Raw genomic sequence first — 12,175 nt, 5'->3', positions numbered from 1 at the left:
CTCTCCTGACTTAACCTTGGTCAATCCCGAGAAGTGCATATTCTACATGAACTGACCGGTGCGCAACGCATCAAATACGTAAAAGGCTCCCATAACATAACATTGGTCAGTCTCGACGCGTGCATATTCTACATAAACTGATACGTTCCCCAATATGTGAAACACATAACGGGCTCTCCTGACTTAACCTAGGTCAATCCCGAGAAGTGCATATTCTACATGAACTGACCGGTGCGCAACGCATCAAATACGTAAAAGGCTCCCATAACATAACATTGGTCAGTCTCGACGCGTGCATATTCTACATAAACTGATACGTTCCCCAATATGTGAAATACATAACGGGCTCTCCTGACTTAACCTAGGTCAATCCCGAGAAGTGCATATTCTACATGAACTGACCGGTGCGCAACGCATCAAATACGTAAAAGGCTCCCATAACATAACATTGGTCAGTCGCGACGCGTGCATATTCTACATAAACTGATACGTTCCCCAATATGTGAAATACATAACGGGCTCTCCTGACTTAACCTAGGTCAATCCCGAGAAGTGCATATTCTACATGAACTGACCGGTGCGCAACGCATCAAATACGTAAAAGGCTCCCATAACATAACATTGGTCAGTCTCGACGCGTGCATATTCTACATAAACTGATACGTTCCCCAACATGTGAAATACATACGGGCTCTCCTGACTTAACCTTGGTCAATCCCGAGAAGTGCATATTCTACATGAACTGACCGGTGCGCAACGCATCAAATACGTAAAAGGCTCCCATAACATAACATTGGTCAGTCTCGACGCGTGCATATTCTACATAAACTGATACGTTCCCCAACATGTGAAATACATAACGGGCTCTCCTGACTTAACCTTGGTCAATCCCGAGAAGTGCATATTCTACATGAACTGACCGGTGCGCAACGCATCAAATACGTAAAAGGCTCCCATAACATAACATTGGTCAGTCTCGACGCGTGCATATTCTACATAAACTGATACGCTCCCCAACATGTGAAATACATAACGGGCTCTCCTGACTTAACCTTGGTCAATCCCGAGAAGTGCATATTCTACATGAACTGACCGGTGCGCAACGCATCAAATACGTAAAAGGCTCCCATAACATAACATTGGTCAGTCTCGACGCGTGCATATTCTACATAAACTGATACACTCCCCAACATGTGAAATGCATAGCAGGCTCTCCTGACTTAACGTTAGTCAACCCCGAGGGGTGCATATTCTACATGAACTGACCCACTCCCTAACGTGTCAAATATGTAAGAGGCTTGGATTGATCCGTCTTAAATATTTTTATTATTGGCCAGTGCAATAAATAAAGCAGCTGGAAAACAAGAAGCAAGTAAAACGGCGACCTTATGTTCGCCTTGAAAGTTACGAGCGTAAGCGTTTGTCCAGTGAGCTTTTGTCTGTGTTCAGGGAGATACACCGTATTAGCGTTGCAGTCCCTTGAGAAAGTTGCATGATTTCAGGGAAGGAATCTGACCTCAAACGCATTGTGTCGCCAAAGTAGTTGTTCTTAGGCCAAACACCACAGCGCGTTGTCCTCTCCTCTAGCATTGCATGATCGCTCATCGCAATTATGCTCCCACATTTGACCCAAACCTGCAAACGATAAACTCTCAATTTAAAATTATCCCAGCATCGTGTTCCAAGTTGATATGTTATTCGTCGTTGCACCACAAGGAAGACGTTAATTTTTCTCCCTACACTCTTAGAAAAATGGGTGGATCAGTTACACCTGTTAATGGTTGTCACTATATGTTGTGACTAAAAGGTTGTAAAGTTCTTGCTGCTACCTCACTCTCAAAACAGAACTTCCACGCGTAGCACGTTTTCCCGCTTCTTATTCGTCAGTCACGGGGGCCTACGCCTTTCTGTTGTAATTTAGATAAATGATGATTTCATTTACCACCACTTTTTGCACCCTTTATTAGACGCCATGTTGACGTCGGTGTCAACTATAGAAGTTACCCCCTTTTCACACCCTTCTTTCTTTCTTCTCCCTAACTTGAATGGGGAATGCAAAGTACAACAACAGGAAACAAGCAGTTATGAGGTTATCACATAGTTGTGCACGGCGTCGCTTCGTAGTTACACTTTGTCATCCTCGTTTCTTTCTACTTCTTCTTCTCCTTGGAATAGGTAGTAAGCAACACGCGTGCTTTTTTTTCTGTCTAATGTAACATGTTGTGTTCACGTGGCTGTGTGTCATCCTTCCTTTTTTTTTTTTTGTTCTAATAAATACATCCCAGTGTACGTGTTAATTGCGCATTCTGCGAATCCATTCACCACACAACAGTTTCTACGCTCTGTATAATCTGAATCCCTATCTCGGTCATGGCCATAATCTTAATTACGGTTGACGTCGAATTTTGTTTTAGTTATCCCAGGTGCACATGTGGCTGTGAACGCGTGCTTGCAAAGGAAATGCCATGTACAAGGTACTTACTGGAAAGTCAATTCTCGTCGAAGACTTTTCAGAAATCTCATTAAAAACTTACTGGAAGGGCTTACGAACAGAGATTTATGAAGGACAAAAGAAGCACGTACACCTGTATGGAGTGTCCTATAAAAGCCAGGCAGTTTCTGTAGTCTACACACATCTGAAATATCCTCTCTATACAGGTAAGCACTTCCTTGAGAGATAACCGCTCTTTATTACTTCCTGTACTTGACTAGCATGGTTGTCTGTTTGCAGTGCTTTGCGTTGACTATTATGTGGTGCAATGCAATTGAATATATCTAATGTATTTGGGCCTTAGAAATAAGAGGAGCGTACAACATCTTATTTCAAACCTTTTCGAACAAACAGTGTTTATGGAAGCCGGATGCTAGAAAGCTATGGTATCAGATTGTGGTATATGTTGCCATCCCATTTAAAATACGGCAAGCATTTTGTGCGCAGTTTACGTCGCTATGTGATCACCTCAACCATTATGTCATCTTCTTAATTATTTTGCTGTAAGATTGTAGTGTAAGAGTATGTGGGTAATACTTTCCATGTTGTTTCACTGCTTTTCAGTGTCTTTGTATGCGGCTCTGAACTATAATGTTATTGAGGATGAGCTCTGGGAGTCAATACTAGCATGTGCTAATGACACCCATAATTCCATCCCTAAGCCTTGTATATAGTAATGTTAATTCAATAAACAAACAATAATCACTTCATAACCACGGCTCCTTTGGCACAGTTCTATCTATACCACATTTGTGGTATCATAAGACGTCGGTCTGTTCCTCCCTTAAAATATCTCGACTCAAAGATGACTCTGAAAATCGAGGGCGTTGGAAAAAAAAGACTCCTGTAATAGTATCCATTTATCGTCAGAAAAGCACAACAGCCGAAAAGCGTATTTTCAGCCCGTCAATGTCAAAGTTTTAGACGCCTAACCTTAAATGCGAAACTCGCAACTCATTTTTCACACGAGACAATTCATGTTCTGAGGCTGGAACACATATATAGAAGGACAAACACATACGTGTTTAATATTTCTTTCATCATTTTTCACTTTCGTTGAAACTACACATGGCTGTATCGGAGGAAGTGAGGTTTCTACCAAAACTATTTCTGAGGACTTCAAACAAACAAGTTCTTTTATTCTCTTTCTCCAGGAAAGTTTCAACGATCTCTTCGTGGACACAATGACGCCTCTACGTTTCGCTGTTGTCTTCGTCCTCCTCTTTGGTAATACTAATATGGGATCTAATATGGGATGTTGTGAAAGTTTGATCAAACCAAAAGCTCCATTTTGAGAGCTGCGGTAGTTTTCAACTGACAATTATTCTACTATAGCCGGAGGAGATGTCCTAGGATAGCACAAGAACCAGTAATTTATCAAGACCTCCTGCACCCCCCTAACACCCCTCATATGTTCAGTGACACCCCCTAACTTTTTGACCTGTGTATCCCCTACAGGGGGTGCCTTTACGATTTCTGGTTTAGATACATGTCAGTGATGATATGTTATGATAACGTAACTATGATAATGACGTACCCCCACCCACTTTTTCCAACACCCATCCACGCTTGGAATTCTGGGTAAACCACTGAAAAGAACACACGGTGTTGGAAACATTGGCGGGTTCCGAACTTCGGTTTTTGTCCCCGTCTTTTACCCCTAGCGGATTGCTCCAGGATAATTCAGCTTTAGTTAGGTTGAAACTTGTGGCGAGCCGACTGAAAAACGCCCATATACACCCCCCCCCCCCATCTTTTCCTTTTCTTTTTCCTTGAACATGTCCTTCGCCCTAAGACAGCAAAAAGTTTTCTACACGAAGGCTGTCCTCGTCATTCGGTAACACGTTTAGAGAGATGAGGTAGTCACGTGAACAGGTGCGCAGGACGCGTAACAAGCTGTCGAAAGCGCGTGACGCAACAGCTCACCTGGTGGGATCCAAGTTTGGGGGGAACTTGAGAGTGCGAGAAACTCAAAATTTCCCTTTCTTTTTAAGGTGTATCTGTCGCCAGTGAAGCGGCACCTGAAGGACACGAGCTTGAACGTAAGGACCTTTGGAATTATTAACGATGTTACCGTATAGCCATCATTGTGAGGACGTTTCCTCTTGCAGGTCGTCAACTTGACGTCCAGCTCTGCCTTTGTATTGGGGGTGTCACTTGCCCTAATGGGGGCCGTTGCACAAAGGCAAGCGGTTGCAGCAAATGCTCCGCTCTCGGTGGATGAACAACATGGCTGACCGGCAACCCTTAACAACGAAACGATCAATTGCACGTATATGAAATAAGAGACCCTGGTCTTTTCTTTTACTAACATGGTCATAGGTGGCGGGAACTTTTGAGGGCAATAAATTGTACTAAGCAGCAGACATTGCGTTCGTTTATTTCTCTTTCGATTTCCTGTACAACTGCATTTACATGGGATCCCGTGCGCCTGCACAACTGCACGCCGTGCAGCGATAACCACACGTGCAGTCTGAAAACCCAACTTTACTGCGTAACACTCTCGCCATCGACCATTTTTCCGAACGATACATTTATCGGTTCACAGAAGAGTGGAGCGTTTTTCTAGGGATTATCGTATACATCCAGATTGTCACGGAAAAGCGCGCGCAAATCTCGAGAAAGAACAAATCTACTGGAAAGAGGACAGTATCATATTCTGAACAACGATGATCCTGAGCGTAGTAAGGGTCAGTTCTCACTTGGCGACGCGGCGCACCCCTCGAGACTGACAATGTTACGTAAGGAGTGCCTATTTCACAAATTGGGGTGTGCGCCTGTTCATGTTGAATATGCGCCCGTCGAGACTGACCAAGGGGAGGCCAGGAGAACCTGTTAGGTATTTCACACGTTGGGGAGTGTTTGAGTTTATGTGGAATATGCATCCGTATATCTCACGTATATACCCGTATATATATATATATATGACGTAAGGAGTGCCTTTTATCTATTTCAAAAGTTGGCGTGTGGGCCGGCTGATGTAGAATATGCACCCGTGAAGGCTGACAAAGGTTAGGTCAGGAGAGCCTTCACCTGACCTAACCTTGGTCAGCCTCGACGGGTGCATATTCTGCATGAAATTCACAAATCCCCATCGTGTGAAATACATAAAAGGCTCTCCTGACAAAACCTTCGCCACTCACCACGGGTGCACAGTCTACATGAACTGACCCACTGCCACACGTCCAAATAACGTAAGAGTCTCCCATGACCTAAACCTTGGTCAATCTCGAGAGGTGCATATTCTACATGAACTGACCCACTCCGCAACGTGTCAAATATGTAAGAGGCTTCGATTGACCCGTCTTAAATATTTTTATTGGTGGCCAGTGCAATAAATAAAGCAGCTGGAAAACAAGAAGCGAGTAAAACGGTGACCTTATGTTCGCCTTCAATGTTACGAGAGTAAGCGTTTGTCCGGTGAGCTTTTGTCTGCGCCCAGGGAGGTACACCGTACGAGCGGTGCAGTCCCTTGAGAAAGTTGTCTGATTTCAGGGAAGGAATCTGACCAAAACGCATTGTGTCGCCAAAATAGTTGTTCTTAGGCCAAACACCACAGCGCGTTGTCCTCTCCTCTAGCATTACATGATAATAACTCATTGCAGTTATGCTCCCACATTTGACCCGAACCTGAAAACCATAAACTCCCAATTTAAAATTATCCCAGCATTTTCTTCCAAGTTGATATGTTATCTCTCGTTTCACCACAAGGGAGACCGTTAATTTTTCTCCCTACACTCTTAGAAAAATGGGTGAAGGGAATAGTTGTCACTATATGTTGTGACTAAAAGGTTGCAAAGTTCTGTCTGCTACCTCACTCTCAAAACAGAACTTCAACGCATAGCACGTTTTCCCGCTTCTGATTCGGTGAGCCACAGGGGCGTACACCTTTCTGTAGCAATCTGGATAAGTGATAATTTCATTTACCACCCCTTTTTACACCCTTTATCAGATGCTATTTTGACCTAGGTTGCAGCCATAGAAGTTACCCCTTTTCCATACCCTCTTTCTTTCTTCCTATTTTGAATGGGGAACGTATCGGAAAGTACAACAACAGGAAACGAGAAACCGCAGTTATGAGGTTATCGCATAGTTTTGCACGGCGTCGCTTCGTATTTTACACTTTGCCAGCCTGGTTTCTTTCTTCTTCTCCTTGGAATACGTAGTAAGGAACCGGCTTCTTTGTTCTTTTTTCTTCTGTCTAATATAACATGCTGTGTTTCATCCTCCCCGTTCTTTTTTTTTTTTCATTCTTCTAATAAATATATCTCCCCGTACCTGTTAATCAACTTTAAAAAGAAGCATCTAGTAGGACATTCACTGCTTGTACAAATAAAATAAAAAACTAAGGCAAGCTGAAGTACGAAGTATTGCAGAAATTGAGGAAGCAATAAGAGGACCGATGAGCATCACCACCGCTAGCTTCCAAATGCGGCGCTGGGAAGCTTGACGGAAAGACAAAAGGCGCAGCGGTGGAGATCGCCTTGCGGAGAGTCCAAGAGTCAACGACCCAGGTTGCAGACGTTGCAAAATATAAGGAGGAGTAATGCTGAGCTGGTTAATCCGTACCCGTTTACCGAGCTCCCCACATTTCATGCGAGTAGTCTCCAGACGTCACGAGGAAACTGTAGGAAACGGTAAGTGCACTACATCTCGCCGCGTGTGGCTCGAAGGACGTGTTAGGACGAGTGTCGCAGTTTCCCAACTTGTTGCTGCTCAGTTGTTTGTACTGTTACCAGGGCCGCCGGGGATTGGGCCAGTGGCATCGCTATGGCACGCGTCACCCGGTGTGGGAGCTCTTTATGTCACGGTCGTCACCCTCCGCCCCACCCTTCTCCTATTAACGGATACCTTTCCGTACCAGGCGATCACCATCAATACACGTATTACACCACACTCAGAAAAAAAAAGCCTCGTAGAAGGCTCCTTATTTTGTTTTTGGCGTCATCGTGCCGCAGAGAACGGGAGGAAGCGGCAGTATTGGTACTGCGCGTCACCCCTTCCGTCGCTTCACCCAGTGCGGACCGCACCCCCTGCACCCCCCTAGTGACGCCACTGGATGGGGCCCCAGGGCCAGTTTAGGGGATTGACGGAAAAAAGATAAAGCACCGGCTTGGACGCAAGAGGCAACAAACTTTACTCGTAACGTTCCGACGCGGGCATCCTCATCGGAACAAAATTGCACAGGTCCGAGCTCAGCTTTATGCCTTCGTCATGTTCCTGTAGCATTCCGGTAGGGGCCCATTGTGGCTGTTGCGACCACTGTTATCAGAATAAATATTCCAAGATTTCAGAAATCCCCCTCCCCCCACCTATGTTCACAACCTGCTAGATATTATAATGACCGTGTCATAATCGGCCATCCCCATGAGGATCCCGTCCGCACGATCCGCTAGGGGCGCTACTAACCGGACCGCGAGATCTGCATCACGATTGGACGATGGAAATTTGAATTTTGAACGCGTAGAAGCGGACGTAGGACTACCGTAGCAGACTGGGAGGTACTCGGGTTCGAATCCCGGTGCCGGCTGTCCTGTCTGGGGTTTTTCCTGGGTTTTCCTCAGACGCTTTCAGACATATGTCGGCACAGTTCCCTTAGAGGTCGGCCCAGGACGCACATTTCCCCAGGGCGTGAGTCGTGACGTTGCCCACATACGTGAGGCCGACAACGGCAAGCCCTATCACCACCACCACCACCACCACCACCGTAGCAGACGACAGTGACAGCTCCTATGAAAACGCGTAGAATGATGACGATAATCAACCCCAGAATGAAACATCTTCTGTGGAATATCCACCGCTTGTACAGAAATACTAAGGTAAGCTGAAGTACGAAGTATTGCAGAAATTGAGGAAGCAATAAGTAGACAGTAAGTAATAAGACCGATGAGTAACACTACCGCTAGCTTCCAAATGCTGCGCTGGGAACAGGTGCCTACGACGTGGTACATGGTCGCTGTAATAAACGTCTACTCGAGAAACTTCATGACGTTTGTAGACAAACCGAAACCAAAACAGATCGGAAGGGCAGAGCTGGGTTCCACGACTGGTCAATTGTACTCTGCCTCCTATTGAAAGAAAAGTAGGACCGAAGGTCGCGTCCCTTTCAGAGATCATCGTAATCCCCTCAAGACCCTGGCTTTCGGGCACGACCGTTCGCCACTAGCTTTGAACGTAGTTCAACTCTACTAAACTCGTGGCGCAAAAATTATATTTTAAAATGTACACGTCGAAAAATTAAGGGTATTCACCTTCAGAGAGTTTTTGCCGTTGCGTGAGAACACTTTTACGAATTTTTCGCCATAGGAAATGTTGTTGCCGTTTTGTTGCCAACTTGTTGCCGTTCAGTTGTTTGCACTGTGACCGTGTGACGTTGGTTGTCCTATGCTGTGGCAGTTGCGAGATGGACTTCTGCGTGTGATTGAAAGGAGTGCATTTCGAGTAATACCACGAGTGCGACGAATGCCACAACGAACATGCATGGCTCGTGTTGGGGGGAAGAAACTCTTTCCCAAACATTGTGGCTGTGACAATTGAACAGACCTGAACTACAGACAGTGACACAGAACTGAACTGCAAACTGTCGTTGTCTGCCCATGCCCCAACTCTTTCTCTTTACAGAACAACATGACATTTAACGGCGCGGGAGGCGCACGGGACTACGTTTCGAGCCACCCGGAAATCGCCGAGATCGCTCGACAAATTCCGTTCCTTGATCCCGCAACGGTGACATCAAGAATTTTCTCTGTGCGGAACGTCTTCAAACGAAAAGGCGTTGACATCGCAAAACCCTGTTCCAGGAGTGATGAGGCAGGATGCTGGTTGCTTGAGCACGTGACACTCTGCAATCGAATCTTATTCTCCGTTGATGTTCAGCTCCACGAAAGTAAGCCAGGAGAGCTGAATGTCTCGCGAATACCGTCAAATCACGGCACCTTATCTGAGGTTGCGTTGCTGGACTCTCTGTTCCTCATCTGCTGGCTCGTGAAACAACACCCCTGCATACAACGAATAGATCTGTACGAAACAAGCCTATTTGTCCACTTCCCGACGGCCCTTAAACTTGCCCTCGTGCACGGCTCTAACATTAAAAGCGTCAAAGCAGGCACGCGAGAGCTAAGCGCACACCACAACGTGTTTCTTGAGGGCATCAGACCCGAGAGCATGCTAGAGCATTTTGCTACCTCATGCTGGATATCGAGTCCGCGTCACGACTCTCGGAAGGACTCAAGAGGTCACCGCAGTTGAAATCTGTTGTCCTACAGTACTGTGGTGTCAGCAAAGAGGGGATGAAGCTCCTGTTGAAAGCACTTCAGCAGTGCAACCACTTGACGTCTCTGCAAATCCGTGATTACAGCTTCAAGAAAGCTGCCGCTGTGCATCTGGCGGAAATTGTGAAACGCAACAGCTACCTGAAGGACCTCTTTCTCTATCGCATGCCTGACGATGTATTGGCAATTATCGCGATTGCGCTCAGAGAGAGCAGTTCGATCGAGAATTTGAAAATAAATGAATCTAATGATAGTGCTCGTAGTATGCCCCACATTTCTGATGCCTTGAAGACGAACGGGACAATAAGAACGCTCTAGCTTAATAACTGTGGTGTGGAGGAAACTGATGTGGTTCAGTTTGCTCAGGCTCTCAAAGTGAACGTTACTCTCCGGAAGCTTCAGCTTCGATGGAGCAGTTTCACAGACGCAGGTGCAACGCATCTAGCACGAGCTCTGGAGTCAAACCATACGCTTCGTGAACTCGATCTCTCCCTTAACGACCTGACGGAAGTGACCCTGGTACAGTTTGTGAAGACCCTTACAGTGAACACTTCACTGGAAGTGGTGCATCTTGGAACGATCGCTTTCTCTGGCGAGGTTGACGAAGAGATTGCTCAGGTTATCAGAGCTAGCCACCAGTGTTACCACAGAATCTCTACAAAGTGGAACACCCTCGCGCTGAACGAGTTGGCACGTCTCATTTCGCTCAACTACGGCGACGTCAAAAAGATTTACATCTGGTTCGTTGAGGAGACACCCATATTGCGGGTGATCTCAGCACTAGAATCAAACTGTCACGTCACGGAAGTGCATATCGAAAGAGCTGATCACGCGACGCCCGGAGGCGAGACGGTTAAAGCTCTTGCGCAACTTATCGAAAAGACCAGGTCCCTCAAGTTTCTCCACTGCACATGCCCTTTTGACGCTAACGCTACTTTCATCAAGGGCCTTACAAACAACGACACGATCATCCGTGTCGAGCTCCTGGCCGCATATTTTACTACGGAAGTCGCCCGAGCGTTCGCAGCCATGCTCGAAGCGAACACGACACTGCACGCCTTTGTCACGCAGTTCTCTTGTTACGAAGCAGGGGCGATCAAAGTGATTGCGAGGCACTTCCCCAAGAACTACACGCTCACCACATTCTGGGGGGATTCGGTGGGTTGTAACTCACGAGCACTGTGCCAGATTTCCGACGTGCTCCGGAGAAACGAGCTGCTCCTCAATCGTGCCACGAGGTTTGCCCTGGGCACCTGCAGGGACTGTGATTGCAGAGAAGCATTTCGGATACTCTGGAGGTGCGATTCCGTGGTGCAGCAAGTTAAGCGTGTCGCAGAGTGTACGGAAGAAGAGGCGAGGCAGTGTGTAGAAGAGGCGAAACTGCTGTTTCCGTAGAGAGGGTCTCTGCTTCCTTACGCAGCGCTTGCTGGGGCTTATACAAAACGACTCCGTGCTACGTGCGACAGACGTAAAGTTCTTTTTTTTTTTCTTTCATCAGTGCAGCATGGGAGCAGTCACCATGCCAAACAAGAATCATAGCTCTCACTTCTTGGAGCTTCCGTGCCTTCGGTTTTAATCGAGAAACATCGAATACAGAGGAACATTCCAAGACCTATGACAGATAAATTGCTGCATATGCCAGGCTTGCCAACATGACCTTTTGTCCCGGATCGGGTGCGCTGGTCGGAATCTCATTCTTCTGCCATTGTAGGTGCCCCAACGCGCCTGTGAACCTTTTAGGGATGTGACGTCGAGTAGAATCTCGGTCACGGGGAAGGGGCGTACACCTTTTTTGTAGCATTATGCTATCCAGTGCGCTCCCGGTTTTTATAAAATGTGTTCTCCAAGATCTGTGCGCACGGTGTTTTTCAGTGACCACGAGAAAATGGGGCTGTTCGGTTTTCTAGAAACACGATTAATAGAGTTAAAACCCCCCAGTGATAGGAAGGAACAACAACCCAAGCAGCACAATGTACTGGAAGTCGAGTGCATTAGAGGTGGACGGTATGTGTCTTATCAATGTTCTGTACCCAAGCAGCAAAATGTACTGAAAGTCGAGTGCAATAGGGGTGGACGGGTAGCTGGAAGGCCTTGAAAAGACTCGTGAAAGTAAAGAACATTGATAAGACACATACCGTCAGTAGTATAGAAAGAAGTCCTATAGCCAAGAGTTTTCTCTAATCCAATTCCAATCCAATTCCAATCCAATTCCAATCCAGTTATAATCCAACACAATCCAGTTCTAAGCCAACACAAGCCAAATCCAAAGCCATCTGATTGGCCGCCATTAGCTCCGCCCACTTCACGTTGATTGGCCCATGCTAAGCCTACTGATCTTTGATTGGCTGACCGTAGCTCCGCTCCTTCATGTTAATTAGTTGGCTTGGCTCCGCCCAGTTCACGCTGAATGGCC

At 46.3% G+C, this 12,175-nt stretch overlaps 1 protein-coding gene and 1 long non-coding RNA gene across 2 annotated transcripts; both read left to right on the top strand.

Moving 5' to 3' along the window:
• The first annotated feature begins 3,614 nt into the window (after positions 1-3,614).
• LOC135375862 (uncharacterized) lies at positions 3,615-4,855 on the top strand. Its single transcript, XR_010417416.1, has 3 exons — positions 3,615-3,718; positions 4,486-4,533; positions 4,603-4,855. It is a non-coding gene; the product is annotated as an uncharacterized LOC135375862 (long non-coding RNA).
• Positions 4,856-9,678: 4,823 nt separating this feature from the next.
• LOC135375834 (uncharacterized) lies at positions 9,679-11,172 on the top strand. Its single transcript, XM_064608477.1, has 2 exons — positions 9,679-10,073; positions 10,179-11,172. Exons 1-2 carry the CDS (start codon positions 9,679-9,681, stop codon positions 11,155-11,157), a joined length of 1,374 nt encoding a protein of 457 aa, XP_064464547.1. The 3' UTR covers positions 11,158-11,172.
• Positions 11,173-12,175: the final 1,003 nt, after the last annotated feature.

The sequence above is a fragment of the Ornithodoros turicata genome, unplaced genomic scaffold (genome assembly GCF_037126465.1).
Source record: "Ornithodoros turicata isolate Travis unplaced genomic scaffold, ASM3712646v1 ctg00000947.1, whole genome shotgun sequence".
In the NCBI taxonomy this organism is placed as follows: Eukaryota; Metazoa; Arthropoda; class Arachnida; order Ixodida; family Argasidae; genus Ornithodoros; species Ornithodoros turicata.
The sequence above is the reverse complement of the archived record's forward strand: the minus strand, read 5'-3'. Positions and strand labels throughout refer to the sequence as shown.

What these genes read in the sequence shown, in the direction of transcription:
- LOC135375834 (XM_064608477.1), top strand. Translation starts at nt 9,679, where the DNA reads ATGCTGGATATCGAGTCCGCGTCACGACTCTCGGAAGGACTCAAGAGG. An exon ending in ACGAACGGGACAATAAGAAC is followed by an intron (nt 10,074 to 10,178) that starts GCTCTAGCTTAA and finishes TCGATGGAGCAG; the next exon opens with TTTCACAGACGCAGGTGCAA.